At 37.0% G+C, this 17,212-nt stretch overlaps 1 protein-coding gene across 1 annotated transcript in view; it reads left to right on the top strand.

The window, feature by feature from the left end:
• LOC104462216 (calmodulin-regulated spectrin-associated protein 2-like) overlaps positions 1-16,736 on the top strand; it is a 25,742-nt gene extending 9,006 nt beyond the window's left edge. Inside the window, exons 3-6 of the mRNA XM_010074079.1 lie at positions 2,580-2,721; positions 6,084-6,223; positions 15,467-15,560; positions 16,629-16,736. Of these exons, the coding sequence (XP_010072381.1) occupies positions 2,580-2,721; positions 6,084-6,223; positions 15,467-15,560; positions 16,629-16,726 (474 nt within the window). The 3' untranslated portion in view covers positions 16,727-16,736. The remainder of the gene's footprint in view (positions 1-2,579; positions 2,722-6,083; positions 6,224-15,466; positions 15,561-16,628) is intronic.
• Positions 16,737-17,212: the final 476 nt, after the last annotated feature.

Raw genomic sequence — 17,212 nt, 5'->3', positions numbered from 1 at the left:
AAAACTCGACTCAGAAGTAAATTTATAACATGTTATCTACGATATGGGAAATGCACAGGAGTGTTAATGATGAATGATTAACTCAGAATACACATGAGCACTTCTGACAGAGTAGCTGGTGTGCTGTTGGTTCATCTTTAGCTGCCTTGGTTTAAATGCAAGTATCTCGGCTATATCTAGATTTGTTTAAGTGGAATAAGCTCAAAGATGCTAAATCAGGCTGGTTTAGGATCTCAGAAACAAGATGTCTGTATTACCATTTCTGTTTAAATTAACACCACAGATTTATAATAGATGTAGAGGTTCATCTTTTGCATTATTGCATCCATATTTAATAGCAAACATTGCAACTGATGAGAAGAGTTCCTTCAAATGCAAGTTTATTAAAAGTGCAGCGCAATTACCGGTGCCTTTTATTTTTCAGTATAATTTCTTTCATCTTTTCAACCACATTGAAACACTATGCCTGTTATACCCTAATGAACCTAGCATATCAGGTTATATAAGTTTACTTTTCCTGAAGTAATGTGCCTGGTATACTCTCAGCAATGACTTAAGCCCTCTTTCTAGGTCCACTTTAATGATATGACACAGTTTCCAGCACCTGCGGGCACTGTTCATAGGGCCAGTGGAGGCATCGTTAAAGTGACAGTAGACTTTTCCACAGGAATTAATATTCAAGAACACTTTATTATCAAATTTGAATGTTTTTGAACATGCCATTAACAAGATGCTATTTAAAACAATATATACAAACTCCACAGGGCATGTTGGACCATGATGTTAGAGTCCATCCATGTCCTGTATCTTTTATCATTTTTTCATAATTAAATTGTAATATTTCATAGACTTAATTTCAGTCATTTTGAGGAGGAAGTGCATGGGCATATTAACAAGGTATTTGAAACTTACAGGATTTTCATCACTGGATTGCCACAGAGTGAAAAAGAACAAACTTTCACTGCAAACATAATTAGCCTATTTCATTAGAAATAGGGAGTATTACTAATATGGGGAAAAGAATATTAATAATGCGTGAAACATGTGATTTGGTTTGGTGTTCATTAATATTTCCCATAGCATGCAAAAAACAGGCGTTTTCATTTTTATAAAGCGTACTTGACACACAAATACCACTAGATTTCAAGTCTAAAGTGCAGGCTAGCTCTCAGTGGTTTTTAAAAAATATTTATTGGTTAAGGTATAATTTCTCTGGGACAAATACAAGCCCTTTATTTTTCTAGAACTGATACGTCTGCTGTTGCCAGATTAGACTCTTACTTCTTGGGCCACTTGGAAGACACTGACATTTCACTGAAGATAACCCCATGTGATCCCTGACAGAAATCCAGTGATAGTAGGTATAGCCTTCAGGGTTAGTCTGTGGTTCCACAGCAAAACTAGCTTAAACAATTCCCACCCCACCCATCAAACCTCCAGCCCTGCCCACTCATTCACTGCAGAAACAAAGGCAGGAGATGGAGCAGGATCAGTGGTCTCACCACGCAGCCCCATCAGCTGTTCCTCCAGCACAGCCAAAAGTGGAGAGCAGGAGATAGGAACTGTCAGCTTCAGCTTTGCTGGAAAGAGCGCCATCCACAAAGACTTCTCAGGGTCCCTACAGGGAGAGTTACGGTTTAGTGGGTATAGATGAATGAAAATAGCATGAAATTAACTCAGAAACAGTCTTGTCATCATAAGTAGTTCTGTGGTATGAATAGAAAAGCCTTCCATACTGTTTTAAAAAATAAGTCTTAATAAATATTAAGAAATTAAAATCTATATCACTTTATTCCACCTCCATTTGTTTTCCCAGGAAGAAGTGAAAAGAAACTAAGAATGATTAATACCTTTTTTTTTTTTTTTTTAAGTAGGCCCCCTTCTTCCCCCCATGAAAAAAAGAAGCCCATGAAAAATATATTCATTATTCATTGCAGATAAATACTATCTTGGTATGCTGAACTAATGATTTTTTTATATACAGAGTTGTTTTTCAAAATGTTTCCTTTTATGCCTGGGCCACTGCAGGGTCGTAGCACTTGACCATGAACTGCTTCTAGTGACATATACTAGTAATAAAAATGGGGCTTATCAAATGCACGTTTCTTTGTTTCTGAATTGGTCATTAAGTCAATTATACAAATGAGATTTGGGGCAAGATTCTTAGGTGTGTTAACTTCAGAGCCATTTGACTTGCCAGCAAACTGAAGTTACACCAGCTAAGGATTTGCCTCATTGTGTTTACACACAGTCATTTCTGATTGTGTAACAATGAGTGTTGAATGTTAGTTAAGGTATATGATGTTATTGAATTCAGCATACTATATAAAGATCATAAAAATATGGTAGTTTTGAAGGAAAGGCTCAATATTGTAGGTTCCTTTCCTCTTAGGTGTTATTTATGCCATTCAAAATGGGGCATAACATGAATAGTTTTAAGAAATTCAACATTGAGAATATTCAGCTATTTCCTGAATATTGCTTTTTCACTGACAGAATGTAAAACCTACAGTATGAATCTGTTTCTTCAGATGTTTCAGAGCTCTTGTCTCTCTCAATGTCTTCATTCTATATTGTAGGCTCGTTACAGGAAGGAGCAAACGCTGCTTAAACAGCTGCCCTGTATTCCATTGGTGGAGAATCTGCTGAAGGATGGTACAGATGGTTGTGCTCTAGCAGCCCTGATCCACTTCTACTGTCCAGATATCGTTAAACTAGAGGGTATGTCTAACGTGTCTCGCAGCTTGTAAACACGTGTCCGTAAAAGTTTAAGTGTCTGTGTTTGTAACTATGTGAAGGAAGGTGCTTAAATATTATATACAAGAGGCATAATTTGAGTGTAGTGGGTTTAATATTAACTTTGTGCTTATTTATTTTTATATTTAAATAAAAGGAACCAAGGTGTCCTTCCATGTTGTGCTTACTTTTATGTTTTCACACTGATATAATAAGATATATTATTACAGATCTGACCATGGCAACACATTTGCCTTTGTGGTAGGGAACTTGAAACCACCTAGAAAACTCTTATTCTGGAAGCTGCATGAATGCTTTCTCATGAATCTGAGCAGTTATAGATATAAAACATGGAAGAGGTTAGTTAGACATAGCTGCAGTGCATGGCAAATAGTTGCTCTGTGTTCTGGGCTTTTAGTTCACCTGATAGTTACCTATATCCTTTATAGATCAAACAAAAATCTATAATCAAGAATGTATTAGTGTCATACTGTTCTATAATAGCAATTGTCTGTGATGATGAGCAGCTTCTCCTTGTTCTTTTGCTCCGTGGCCTGGTTGAAGTCATATCTTCCTCTTGGCAACGAAGAGCCTCATGTAGTTGTAAAATGTCTTGGCAGCTAACACCCATCATTTTCTGCCTGTGTTCTGTCTGTGATACCTTTGATGTCGTGGGAACACTTATACAGAAGCATCCTGAGAAATCCAGGAATACGAACAAGGGTATAAAGCTTGCTAAGGACTGAAATCTGGAATTCATATACGCAACCACTTTATAGGAAGCTTCCAGCACAGTAGGCATTGAAGATGAAAGACTCTGTGATGCATGCATTCACCATTCTTCTGCAGCTTGTGAATGTTGAAAATTACAACTTTCAATTTACATAAACGTTGCAGCTAAATATATACTGTTATATGCAATTAGGGAAGAATTAAAACTTGGGTATTGTGGAATTGGGGGTAACCCCTAGTTCCTTCTTACTCTTTTAGCATGGCTGAAAATACAGACAGTCCGAAAGATCTTGTATACCTTGCATGACCACATACGTACTGACCAGCAAATTCCTCCAGCGTCTGACTTGAAACAAGACAAGGCACATATCATTGGAACTTTAGTTTTAATGTTCTTGTTAGGTGTCGTGCATGTTGTTGTTTCAGAAGTAAGTTCAAAGGTACGCTGAAGTGACTATAAGCACGTTAAGAGACTTTTCCCGTCTTCCCTGTATTTAAATATAATTTTTGATGCATGCTAAATTTCACTGAGATTTGGTTCTGTGTTGGAACTGAGGAAGGGAGGTAACCAAAATGCATATGCAAAAATGCTTTAAAGTGCATTAACAAAAAAAGAAAAAAAAATCTGGAGTTCTCTGTAGTCTGAAATAGATTGTTTCTCCTCATTAAGACTTTCAAATCTGAGTTTCCTTCAAGGAATGTAGGACTAGAAAAGACTCACTATGTCAGTGACTCCAGAAATTAGCTATTGTATGAAATTATATAATTACTTTCATGAATTTATCATGTTCTATCTTAAAACTGTCTAGCTCTTTAAAATATATACTCTTCTTACCCACTGTTGCAGTGCTCCATTTTTCACATGGGTTTAAATCTTATTATTGTTTTCTACCTAAATATGTTTGTAGCCTGTCTACATGCCTTTGTTGTTCTTCCAGAGGTGCCATTTCGCTTGAACATTTAATCCTAATCTGATGTCTACCTTTTTGATATATTTTCTTTCTCTTGTTTTGCCCAGGCTACTGAACCAAGCCTTTTCAGTATCCCCTTCTGAAGTGGTTTTGCATTCTCATTATTATCCTCAAGAGTCTTCCTCTGCAGCTAGTCCAGTTTTGGTTCATCTTTCTTGAATATGGGTGGTTGCAACTGTACACAGAAATCCAGATTGGCATGTCATGACTGCTTTGTACAGTGCTTCTCTGTCACTACTGGAAATACATTTTCTGATACATTTTAGCATTATGTTCACTTTTTTTTCATCGCTGGATGATGCTGAAAGCTTGTAAACATCTTTATGTTGGCTAATACACAATACCTTCCTACTGTATATCACCTTCAACCAGTGAATCACATTACAGTTTTATTAGATCCAAATGTGTGACTTTGCATTGTGCTTTACTAAATCTAATCCCATTTCAGTCAGTTTAGTCAAACATCTTTTTTCCATTGATCATCATCTGTGGGGTTGGGATGACGGAATCATAGACTGGTTAGGATTGGAAGGGACCTTAAAGATCGAGTTCCACCCCCTGGCACGGGCAGGGACACCTCCCACTAGATCAGGTTGCTCAAAGCCTCAGAGGCTTTGAGGAGATCAGAGAAGAAACCATTCCCATGTCCCCAAACCCTGAAGCAGAGACCACCTTGCTCAGGGTCCCCTTGCTTCAGGGCGGCCATCACCAGAATATGTCTGATTCCCTCAGGCTGGGAATCCTTATCCAGCCAGCATCAAGGTAGATTCCTTGTCTGAAGAAACCATTTATCCTAAACGATTTCAAACCGTTATGTGGAGCTTTGTCATACATTGTTGCTTTAGGAATAAAATCTGATGCATGCTCTGGAAGTATATTTAATTTTGTTTTATTCAGTCCTTTTTTCTGGAAAGTTATTATTGCTACTTGATTTTCCAAGAAGCAGTCATAAAAAGAGAATAGCAGGTTAGCTGAGCATAAATAGTGTTCAGAGAATACTGTATAACGACACTAGTCTATTCACTCCTACCACTTCATCTTTAAATAGGACTTTCAAACAGAGAGTGATAATTCAGATATCAGAGGCTTCAGATCTTTTTAAAATCTCGTATCATACATCTAAATCCACAAAAACAAATACATAAGACTAAACTGATGCTGGTGTTTTGGGAAGATCCAGGGTTAATAGCATTAAAATGTACTCTCAGGTCCCTACGCAAAGACAAAGGACTGGTATGTATGGAGAACTTTGAAAAAGCATATATTTCCTACTGCCGTTGCTGTATAGAAAAATCTAATAGAAAAAAATGCATTTTAGTGATAAAATAAGTTTTTCATTATATGGAAATAGCAGGAGTTAGAGCATAACTTCCATTTTCACAAAAGGCAAAGCAGACAAAAATAAACTTGTCAATAGTGAAAAAATACAATTCAGGTTTAGAAAAATGTCTAAAGGTATAAAACTGCAAAGATAAAATGTAGAGTTGTCATTTCTTAAGTTTATGAAGTAGAAAAATAAAAGCCTCCTGGGAAAAAAAAAATCAAGTCTGTATTTAACCAGAAAATGCTTCAGAATCCAGCAAAGCAAAAAGCACTTTTTGTAAATCTGTATATCTAATCTTTGCTTCTATTCTTCCTCTTTAGATATTTGTTTGAAAGAGACAATGTCTTTGGCTGACAGCCTGTATAATCTACAGTTAATTCAAGAATTTTGTCAAGAATACCTTAACCAGTGTTGCCATTTCAGTCTTGAGGATATGCTCTATGCAGCTTCTTCAATAAAGGTAAAAATAAATAAAGAAATAAATGAAAATTCAAGCAGCATCCACTGTTTTGCTAATGATATATTTAGTGTTTTTCCATCTGTTGCTATATGACCGTATGAAAAAGTATGTTGCGTCTCTTGTGGTATAGCATGCAACACACAAACTTCAGCAGCATGTAGAACCGCCTTCTTTTGACAGTTATGTTGTTCTAGTAATTTAAAAGTATTTTTAAAGAAGCCTTTGTGAAAGTATCTATTAAAACTTTGATTTTGTGCAAAGCTCTTTCACACTTCATCTTCTTTCTTATTAATTGTTAGTTAAAGCATGTATTTCTGATATTTCTGTTAAAATGTAAGTTTATTAGTTTTAATTTTATAAGGCTTGCACAAAAGGCCAAAATATTGAAGAGTTGTTCAGGGAATTATTACTTACCCTTCTTACTCTTTTCTGTGGGTTTTACCCTTAAAGCTTTTTCAAGTGTAAATTTATGAGCTAATTTCATTGAAAACACTAACTGTTTTATGCCGTGAACCCAATTCCAACAAATATAGTTGTTTGAATAAGCAGTTGTTTTCAGTCAGTTCAAGATTCTGCTCTTTTGGAAGGGGGGGGCGGGGGGGGAAGTTTTGCTTATTCTATCATTTTTTAAGCCTTTGTGGAAAGACAAGTAGTAGTCAAATTATTTCTTGCCTAATTGTAACTTTAATTTTGTATTCTTGTGTTTCTCTAAGACCTTTTCTATGCGAAACTCCATTTGCTTAAGATTCTTGTTGGCCTGCCTTCGGGGAATGAGTTATTATTTTTATGGAGTCAACATATCCATTGCAGATGGGATGTAATTGGTTTCTCAATATCTGGGTCATCTTACTGCTTTCATGGGCTTTCCAGCGATCTGGCAAGCTGAGTCACAGAGGCCAGAGCCTGAATGCAGCTTTGTTGTCTCCTGTAGGGTTGAACCCAATCCTTTCCAAATAAGCAATGAGCTGCCGGGGTGAGTACGGGCAGTAGGACCAGGCGCTGGAAGTCTAGACTGCTGAGCTGTTGCCGGTTTGTTTTGTGTATGCAAAGCTGCGTGGTGACTGCTTTCAGTCAGCTTTTGGTGGTTTTAAATTTCAGATCATCTACCTGCCTACTTGTAAAAAGTCTGCTGCACTGTAGTCTCTCTTGCCCTTAGTTTCCCAACATGTGGTCCTACAACCATATTGAATGATCTTGAGTAGGACTCCCTCGCTGCATTTGGATTGTTTCTCTCTGCTTACGGATACATGGAATAAATGGAATTTGTTATTCTTTGGTTTCATTTGTGACAATAATACCTTTTCTTATAGTACTAGTTTGTATTATTTCTCAAGGCAGTATGCACTATGAAGTTTCAATTTTTAAAAAGTAACTGTATTAAAGATTTTGTCAATATTCCAGTGCTTCAGACTTTACACTTACAACATGCTACAGACTCAGTAATTTTGTTGTTTCTGAACTCTGTTTTTAGAGGGGATTTGGATTTCTTTCAAAGATTTAGTGTATTTCTAGAACTGAGAAAGCTCTTTCGTGATCATGTTTTTACAAGCTGCTGTGGTGTGGATACTTATTTAGATGTAAATGCTACAAAGAAAGGCTGCCAAATTTTTCTTCTAAGACTTGGCACAATACTTTGAGTAGTGCTATAAACTCTGTTTTTCCGGTGTTAAGAATTAATTTGCTTTCAAAATAAATTCACAGTTAAAAGAGTTCTTTCTTAGTTTTCCACTGCATCTGATTAGAGTAAGTTTTACTAATTTACATATTCTCCAGAGAATTTTATTGTAATTTTGAAAAAAAACTTGTAAATAGATATTTTAAATATTACACATTGAATTAAACTGGTTAGTAGAAGTCACCTTTATCTCAGTCTATAAAATTTATATAGTTTCAAGCTTTAGGATTTATAGAAGCATGTGACTTTATTTCAGGTATCTTTGTTGAGCAGAAAAAAAGTATTTTTGTTTTCAGGGTGGTCATGCTGCACGGTAGGTGGCACTATGCTTTTGGTTAAAATGGTGACAGAATAAAAAGAACCAAACTGCTGATATGTTACTGGAAAAAGCCTCAAGAAAAAAATTACAGCTGAGTTGCTGCAATGACAGAGCTGTGCCTTGTGTGGTCCTAGAAATTACACTAGGTGTCCTGACTTTACACTAGTCCTTGAGAAGGAAGGGAGCAGAGCCTCTTTCTTTTCAAGTGATTACGCACCGAGTGCATACCGTGCGTTCTTTACTGGGCACACTACACTGTCCTGTTATGTCCCAAGGTAGGTTGTATTCCTGAAATTCAGTGCAGGACTTGACCAAGGTGATTGTGCCCACTTTTGGCTTTGCCATCAAAATGCAGAGAAACAAAGTCAGAACAATTTAAAACTTAACTTGTCAAGCATCCCGGGTATTTGATACAGGCTCTCAGATTTTGCAGCAGATGAAGCTGTTGGCTTAGTTCTGTTCTAGCACAGAGAAGAAATAAGCTTTGTCTGGATTTCTAGACAGCTTTAATGTGTCACAATCAAATAAACCAGAAAGTAAGTTTTGTTACTCCTCACTTGCCCATTTCTCCTCCCCTAAGAAAAATACATTGGTGAAGTTCTTCATAAGATGTTTACTAAGGCAGAGCTACTGATGTTAAAGAAAAAAAAATATTTGAATACATTCCATGGATGCTTGAGGCACCACCAAGGGATCATGCTGGTTCCTGGTTGTTTTCCTTTGAGACAGGCAAACACAAGTAGAGAGAGATTACATAAAAATAATAACAGTATTTTCTGACTCTTTTCTGCATATTTAATGAAAGGAAAGAATAGAAAATCTTTGATCTCTCTTTAGTTGTGCAGATTGCTTTTTGCTCTTATCCTCCCTCTTTCCTTATGTAAGCAGTTTTATCCTGACACAGGATTATTTTTTAAAACATCATGTTCTTCACCTGCATCTGGGAAATTCCATAGAACTGAAAGAGATGTTTTATTGTGTCTTGACACACACGTTCTGCCTATCCAAAGAACAAGTTTGTAGAAATAGAAGAACTTGCATGAAGTGCCGTCACAGGAAGCAGAAACCACACTGCAGAACAGTAAAGACTCCTTTCTGGCTTTGGCCCAGCAGTTGGTTGGCACTGCAGTGTAGTAGTCAGTATGTAGCATTTGTGGCTTGCATAAAGATCGCGTGGAATGTATACTTCCTGAAAGGATGGTGTAAGAGACATGTATAGTTCCTGAGTAGAGAGGAAAAAATGCATGTCTCATTTCCATTTGTCACACAAGATACATGTTTAAAGTATTTCTAATGGAGGAATAACATCTTTCATTGTATTTGGTTACATTCTTGGTATTTTTAGATCATTCTCTGCCAGTTTATTCTAGTAGAACCATAGGGTTCAGACTTAAGAACCAATCATTTATGAGGTTAACACTTGAAGAGGGTACTGACGGAGAGCTTGGATCGGTTGGTGTTTGCCATGGTTTGAGAGCCTTCATAGGAACTTGGCATTGGATGGATTGACACACAGTTGATTATTGTCTATAAGTGTTCCTTTAGCTGAGCCTTCAAAAATGTGTGGAGGTTTTTTTTTTAAATAGTAATCCTAAACTTTTGCTACTCATTTAATCTACACATATTGTTCTCCATTCCCTTTTCATTGATAGAGGATTGAGTCAGGGTGACATACTGATCGCAACCAGTATTAGAACACCTTTTATTAATTCAGCTGCTATTATTAATGGAATAAATCCATTGTTAGTAAGGTAACTATTCACACAATGCATTTATTTCCTCGCATAGTCATTTTTCCTGGGTTGGAGGCCAAGCCAGTGGCCTCCCAGAAGCAGGGGGTCATACTGGCCTACCAGTGGCTTTTGGGAAGGTGTCCAGGAAGTCTCTCGGGGGCTACTTGCCTCTTTGGGTGGGTATAGACATATAATAGTGTACTCTTTGCATATAGCAGCTACTGCCCTCATGGGTGTGGTGAGGGTTACACAAGCTGGTGTTGACACTAGTATGTGCTCACGAGTCCTGCTATTCTGAGGGGGGCGGTCCTGGGATTCAACAGGGCCCCAAGTCCCTGCAGCCTCTGAAAGCTTGGGAGACTTCCATGTGCTGCCCCTCGGCACGGATGCTTCCTCCCTTGGGCTGCTGTTCTCTCACAGCTGTAGAGTCCGTTCAGCCACACTCGCGCAGAAGGTGTGTTTATCCACAATGAAAGGTTTCTGCATGTGTAATGCAGCAAATCTGAGAGATGATTGCTGGCTCTCGCCTGTGAAAGGTGTTCCTCTGACCTAAATATGGGCCAGACTTGAAACTGCACAGTCACAACTAAGCACATGGACTAGGTACCTTATTTTTTTTTTCACTGCTGATTTGGACAGGAGAATATCTAAGTATCTAAGGGGTTGTTTTGTACTAAAAATATGTATTGTATTTGAACATTTTGAATACTTGCACTTTTTGATTTAGTGTCGGTGGTGACTTTGCGAACAATGTAAGCAGAAACTATAATTGGCACCATGTCCACTGAGATGTGAAAAGTAGCATTCAAATGCATCACATAGGGGCTACATGATGTCCACAAGTGTTGTACAGCTTTCCATCCCATCTCAATGAAAAAAACCCAGTGTCAATCAGACGGCTAACCCAAGCCTGAACTTAAGTTGCAGTCCCTGTAAGTGCACATAGGGACCCCTTAGAGACCTGGGAGAGCAGCTGGCTGTGTTTGGTGAGGCAATTGGGTACGTATGGTAAGAGTCAGCCCAGGGATTTGATTCCATCTGGACGGTTTAAAAAGATTCTGGATCAGGAATGAAAAAGAAGATTCAACCAGGGAACAGCTCTTTAAGAGCAGATTTCTCTCCTGAGAGGGACTAGGTATTCCCGACTCATTATTTGAAGGGAAGCAGCGTGGTTTGCTTTCACTGATGTTAATCAGACAGGTTTCCCACTTCTTTGTTCTGGGCTGAAATAAGACATACTGGAGTTTTCAACGAAAGTTGTTGTGGCAGGAGATGTGGCAAACTGGTAGTGCATGGGTCATACACAGAACTGTAATTTGGCCTTCTCCAGGGAGTTGGAAACACTCTAATTTTCTTCAGTCTTGACGCACTTGTGTTGGCACTTTTCTAACGTATAAACTATGGATTTGCATTTGAGGTAACTTACTTTCATGACCTACTGAAGAGAGATTTTAATGTGCATTGTGATATAAATTTTACAGTGTATTTTTATGTTCATTTTGAGAAAATTCCTAAAAGCATCTATTGCTGCTTTTCCATTCAATTTTATTGGATTCAAGCCTGACTACAAATTATTTATATCTGTTGTATATATGACCTTGTATTTGTTATTCTATAAATATGCAGATCTAAAACCTATAAAATATTAGAAGGATATAGTTTATTTTAAGTGGCAAGATTAGATGCACTATTTCTGTTAGCTAATTTCATTTAAAATTAATCATGGTTTTAAAATTGTGGGGGGGGAAAGAAATATTAAAGAAAATAATTTATCTTTCTGTATAAAATTTTATAAAACAAGCTAGCTTATATATCCCTTTGATAGAGAAGCAAGCAATGACTTTAGATTTTATATTCCAAATATGGGAATATTTCTTGCTTCCAAAATCTGTTAAACAGAAGGGTTTTTATTGTACAGTACCAGAATATGCAATAGATAAACTATAAACAGCAGTGCAGCTGACTACATGCAACTGTTGAACGGTCTGCAAATATCAAATTGAAAAACTGAAACCAGAATGTTTAGCAAATAGCGTGTGTGAAGCTGCAGGTCTGCCATCTGCTGTTCAGTGCTTTTCAGCCAGGCTGAACTGCGCAGAGCTTAGGGATTTTTTTAGTACTATTAAAAAACTGCTGTGCTTCTGAATATTTTTGTGTATAAGTGCATGTGATAATCGTGTGACCAGGTGGTGGAGCTTTTGTCAGCATCATCAAGGTGATATCTGTGGAATAATATTAGTATTCTTTTTAGCCCTGGGTAGCAGGATTACTACAGATCCACAGTTTTTCCAAAAAAATAAGTTACTGATCATCTGTCTTCCCCTTTGATTGTTATTACTGACAACCCTTTCTGACTAAGCCTGTGAGAAAATGTGTTTTCCATCATGCTGTTTCACCATCAAACGTCTCAAGGAGCCTCGGTTCTAAGTGGGCTGTGCAGCCAGCGGTTTCATTTCTACTTCAGTAAATACTGCTCTGGTGATTTTGGGAAAACAAGCTGTCTTGCAGTAGCTCTGGAGTGCATAGAAGGTATTATCAAAAGAAATATCTGAGTGCTTCATAAAATAGTCTATTAACTATTACATGCAGCATTTCAGCATAAACATAAGAAATGGGAGTATTTCAATACAGTATTATTTCAGATGGGAACAATGCTATGATTAGAACATTTTATAATTTTTTTTTGTAGTAAAAAAAATTCAAGCTAAAAATGTAGAAGTTTGAGAGGAGGTAAGGGAAGGGGGAAATATTAAGATAAAAATTGTAGTATTATTTCAAAATTGTAGTATTAAAAGTTGTATTTTATCTGAGAAGTACATCTGATCTTTTTTTCTTTATGTATAATGCTTCCTAATGAAATCAGTGTGTGATACCAAAATGCTATGCTTAACATTTTCCCTGAATGGAAAAGATTTTGCTAGGAACTTTTCCTCATTGAGTTATGCTGTGCTGAATAAGCAGAGACAGGGTTTTTCCTAGTCTAGTTCCAGCTTGTGTGTAGTAACTATGGCAACATCTGGCTGATCCCTTCACCATATACTGAAGTGTATAAGTAGCTTCCAGTCTAAGAGTATCCCTTTGCTGGAGTAAAGGCTTATCCATTTTAGAAATATCCAGGAAAAATAAATCTGAATCAAAAAAATGTATTTTCAAATTTCCTGATACAGTTTTGGTGTAAAATTTTGTTTATTTTAAAAAGATGTTCTTCCCCCTAATGCCTGTGGTTTGTTTCTGAAATAAAATGGCATTTTGTTTAGAATTTTTGTCAAACATTTGCTCACGCTTCAAGATTTGAGGTATGCATTTTAAGGCAACAATGGAATTTGACATTTGAGGGACTGAAGGCATAACGAAGCTGTCAAAAGAAATCTTAAATGGAAGTCTTACGTAGTCTAGATAGAGTTTTTAATTTGAGTGCATCCTTCGTGACCATACACTAGGTGTGCTCACATATACAGTTCATTGAATGTGAGTGATCTTGCCTGTTTATGTAGTTACGCAGTGGAATGTTAATAGGTCCATCACAGAATGCAGAGCAGTTTTCTTTCCTACTGGATCAGAAGAGCTTCATCTTTCTGCTTAGATTTTTCTCCTCTAGCTGATGAACTGACGACAGAACACTTACAGACTTTGGAGCCATATATACCTGAATCAAGCAGAAAATTTTTTCATTGGACAAAGTTAAAATAGAGACAGTGTACCACTGTTTTTACTTTCTCAGAATTTGTCTTATTTTGGTTAAAGAATTGTCAGATAAATCATTTGCTATACTAATAACTCTGTAATTTGTTAGATCTTATTTAATACCCCTCATTCTTCTAAAATCCTTCAGAAAAAAAAAATATATATTGATATGTAGGTCTCTTTCCTACAGATTTCAGTGAAATTGAATTAGGAAATTCTTTGTAAGTTTAAACTAATTTTTAAAGACTGAGTTTCTTCAGGAGCTCAAATGCAATTCTGAATCTGCAGCAAGGTTTTCTTGGAGACAAAGGCAGGCCTTCTTGCTAACAAAGGGCTGGAAACTAGAAAAATGTCTCACACTCTGCTAATGAGAATGCTTCATGGATATAAAGTTTGCTCTGTTCATATCTATAATAGCAAAGTCTATACTGAAGATAGTTTTCAGTCCTATAGAAAATGTAGGAGCCGACTCCAATCTAAAAACCAAAATAACAGCTGTCTTTGCTTAGCCCAAAGGTCCGCCTGGCACCGTACCCAGTTTCCAACAGCAGTTTGGCAATGGCAGAGGCCAAAGCAAGTAGAGAAGACCAGGGCAAGCCGTGGGTTTTATTGGGAACAGATTTAAGAGTGTACTCAAGTAACATCCCTTATTTATAAGTAGATTTTCCCCTTTATTTGTTTAAAAGGAAAAAAGAGAAAAAAACCCCCACAAAAATAAGTAATTGTTTGCTTTTTCCTAAATCAGCTCTGATTTCTTTGTGTTACCACAAAACTCGTAAGAGACTTGCTTTTCTTTGAAGCTCTTCTCTGAAGCAAATACTGAAATAACTTCCCAGTTTCACTGAAAGACTATTTTAACTTAATTTCATTTTCAAAGAAAAACAAAAAGAGAGATAGCCTCTGATAATTGAGTGTAAGTATGCTAATTTTCTTAAGTACATAAGTTTTTATAGGACCAAATATTCAGAAAGCTTTATTTTTCAAAAAGGTGACATGAGAATATATTGCTGGGTTTCAACATGAGTTCATAAGTTGCAAGTGCTCTTGATGTTGTTGTTAGTTTGTAAAAATTACACCAATGAGTTTGTTATATTCTCCCATTTAAGTGGCGTTGCAGCAGAAACTTCTGCTAGTGCTTTTGCCTGGTTTTCCTCTCTATTGATTTTTTTGTTGTTGTTGTGGTTCATGTCCCAGATTGTTTCCTCCTTTTCACCCGTTTTTCCCCTTGTGTTAAATCAGATGGCTCCCACACTTCCGTGTTTCATAGCTCTGTAATGGGAAAATACAGCGGGGAGATATATCAGCAACTTATTAAGTGTGCATAAATCTTTGGAGCTAAAACCTTGATCTAACCTGCATTGAACAAATACTGCTGCTGGCTTCTGTTTTGCAATAAAGACTTCAACTAAAACTAACTTCAACAACTTCTTCAAACAAAACTAAGGGCTACCAACGTTTTTCATGTTAAAGCCCTGAAATTTTTATTGCTTAGCCTTGCAAAGCAATAGGTTTTCACTCCTCTTTTTTTGTGGAAATGGCTAATCTGCTTGACAGGCGTCCCTTTCCACCCATCCTGTACCCCTCTGCCTTGCCTGCAAGACATCAGGCCTGAGCATACACTTATGAAACATTTCAACCCCAATGGTTACAACCTGGTCAAGTTACGCGTGTTAGATTGTTGGTGCTACGGATCAATCTTCCTGATCTCTTTTTCTAGGAAATCAGTAGAGAAGAGACTGTTAACTGAATGAAATGCAGAGACGTATCTCGAATGCTGCTTAATCTATTTATTGGAAGGCTTGTGTTTTAACACAGATTTCTCTCTTTGCTAGAGCAACTACATGGTGTTCATGGCAGAATTGTTCTGGTGGTTTGAGGTGGTGAAGCCGTCGTTTGTCCAGCCTCGTGGTGTTGTGCATCCCCAAGGTAATTACAGTAAGGATTGGTTTTAATGGGCATGTTTGTAATATGTATGTGTACAGATTGCCGTTGTGTTCACAAATACAGTGAATGTTTTAGTTAATAGGATTTGGCAGTGTACAACGCCCGTAACGAAGAAGCAGAATACTCTTTCCTTGCGTTAATCTTCAACTCATCTCATAAATCCTAATTACATTTTATTGTCTATTACCAAAAGCTCATTTAAATTGGTGTGGTATAATCACTTGCAAATTTTCCTGACCTAAACAAGCCTAGAATCCATTTATGCCCATGCAGGGATTACAAACATAATAAGGAGCCAAGAACAGAACTTAGCCTGAAAAGCTTGTGTTGCTGAGGAGAAGACACCAAGAAAAGGAACATAAATCTGGGAAAAGTGGACAGATAGTTAATTTTAAATTTGCATTTTGTACCTTGGTGCAAAGGCACAGTCTTCTAACAGTAAATCCTCAAATTTAAAAATCCACCTCTCAGGTGGATCTTGAGATCTGTTAATGAGTATAGAGTCATGGTAACTTAAACATGCATACGGTAGTACTGTGATTATGTCTCCAAGAGCTAGGAAGAGATTTTCATTGTGTGGTTTTTTATATATTTTTTTTTTATTATTCTCTGATTTAAATCTTTTAAATAATGCTAACTAATTTAGGATGTGACCAAAATTCTATTTTCTAGATGAAAAGTCAGTCTAAGGGCTTGGGGAAAAAAACTTTTATCAGAAAAAAATTTCCAGAATAAGAGAACTTATTTTTAGTAAAAAGATTACTTGCTTATAATTTAGTGTTTTTCTTTTTTTTTTTCTTTATTATTTCTTCCCTTGCCTTTTCTAGTCATTTTTGTCATTCTCTATTCCCTTAATTAGTGCCAGTATGGGAACTTTGGAGAAGGTAGAGCTGAAAGGAAGTGAGTGGGTTTTAATCTAAATAATGGAACCAATCAAAATTCTTTAAATCTTTGGAAATCATTACTTCAGGTTATTTCAGACAGCTTTTCTATTATGGATTTTAACTGAATACTAAACTGTAATAACTGGAGCTTTGTTCTTTTTGGCAGCTGAACCCGCAAAAGATGCAGCTTCTGCGCACAGCTTGAATGCTAACAGAAGAAACTATGTGGATGGCCCATCTGGTTCTGACTTTGTAGCCAGGTAATGTCAGAGAATCACTAGCACTCTTTCGTAGCCTTCTCCGTTCTATTAAAAATCAAACACATTCTTTTTATTTAGTTTTATTGCCTTTTGCAATGCTCAAGGATTGAGTTACCAAATGTAATGTGTAGAATTTTGTGGAAGATCCTGTAATTCATCTGTTTTCCCCCCTGCCCCGTTGCATGGCAGGCAACATGTTCATGTTCGTACAGCTCTTGTTTGCTACCTGGACAGCACACTGTTGGCTCCCCAAGTTCCAGAACAACCTGTACTTACCCTTCAGCAGAGAAATGTCACATGGCCTCTTTGTCCTCCAGGTTTCATGGGGCTCTGCTGACCAAGTTTGCTCTGAAAGAGCTATTTTTCTGGAATTCACAGAATTTTTTCCAAAAATGGTAAAGAAAGTAAACTAAGATAATAGCAAGAAAACCACTGAGTGGTGGTTTTAGTCCAGTCTGATTATGTTACTGAAGTACCATGAAGGTCAAAT

The sequence above is a fragment of the Pterocles gutturalis genome, unplaced genomic scaffold (assembly GCF_000699245.1).
Source record: "Pterocles gutturalis isolate BGI_N339 unplaced genomic scaffold, ASM69924v1 scaffold30256, whole genome shotgun sequence".
Taxonomy (NCBI): domain Eukaryota; kingdom Metazoa; phylum Chordata; class Aves; order Pterocliformes; family Pteroclidae; genus Pterocles; species Pterocles gutturalis.
Note: the sequence above shows the minus strand (reverse complement) of the source record. Positions and strands in the feature narration are given on the sequence as shown.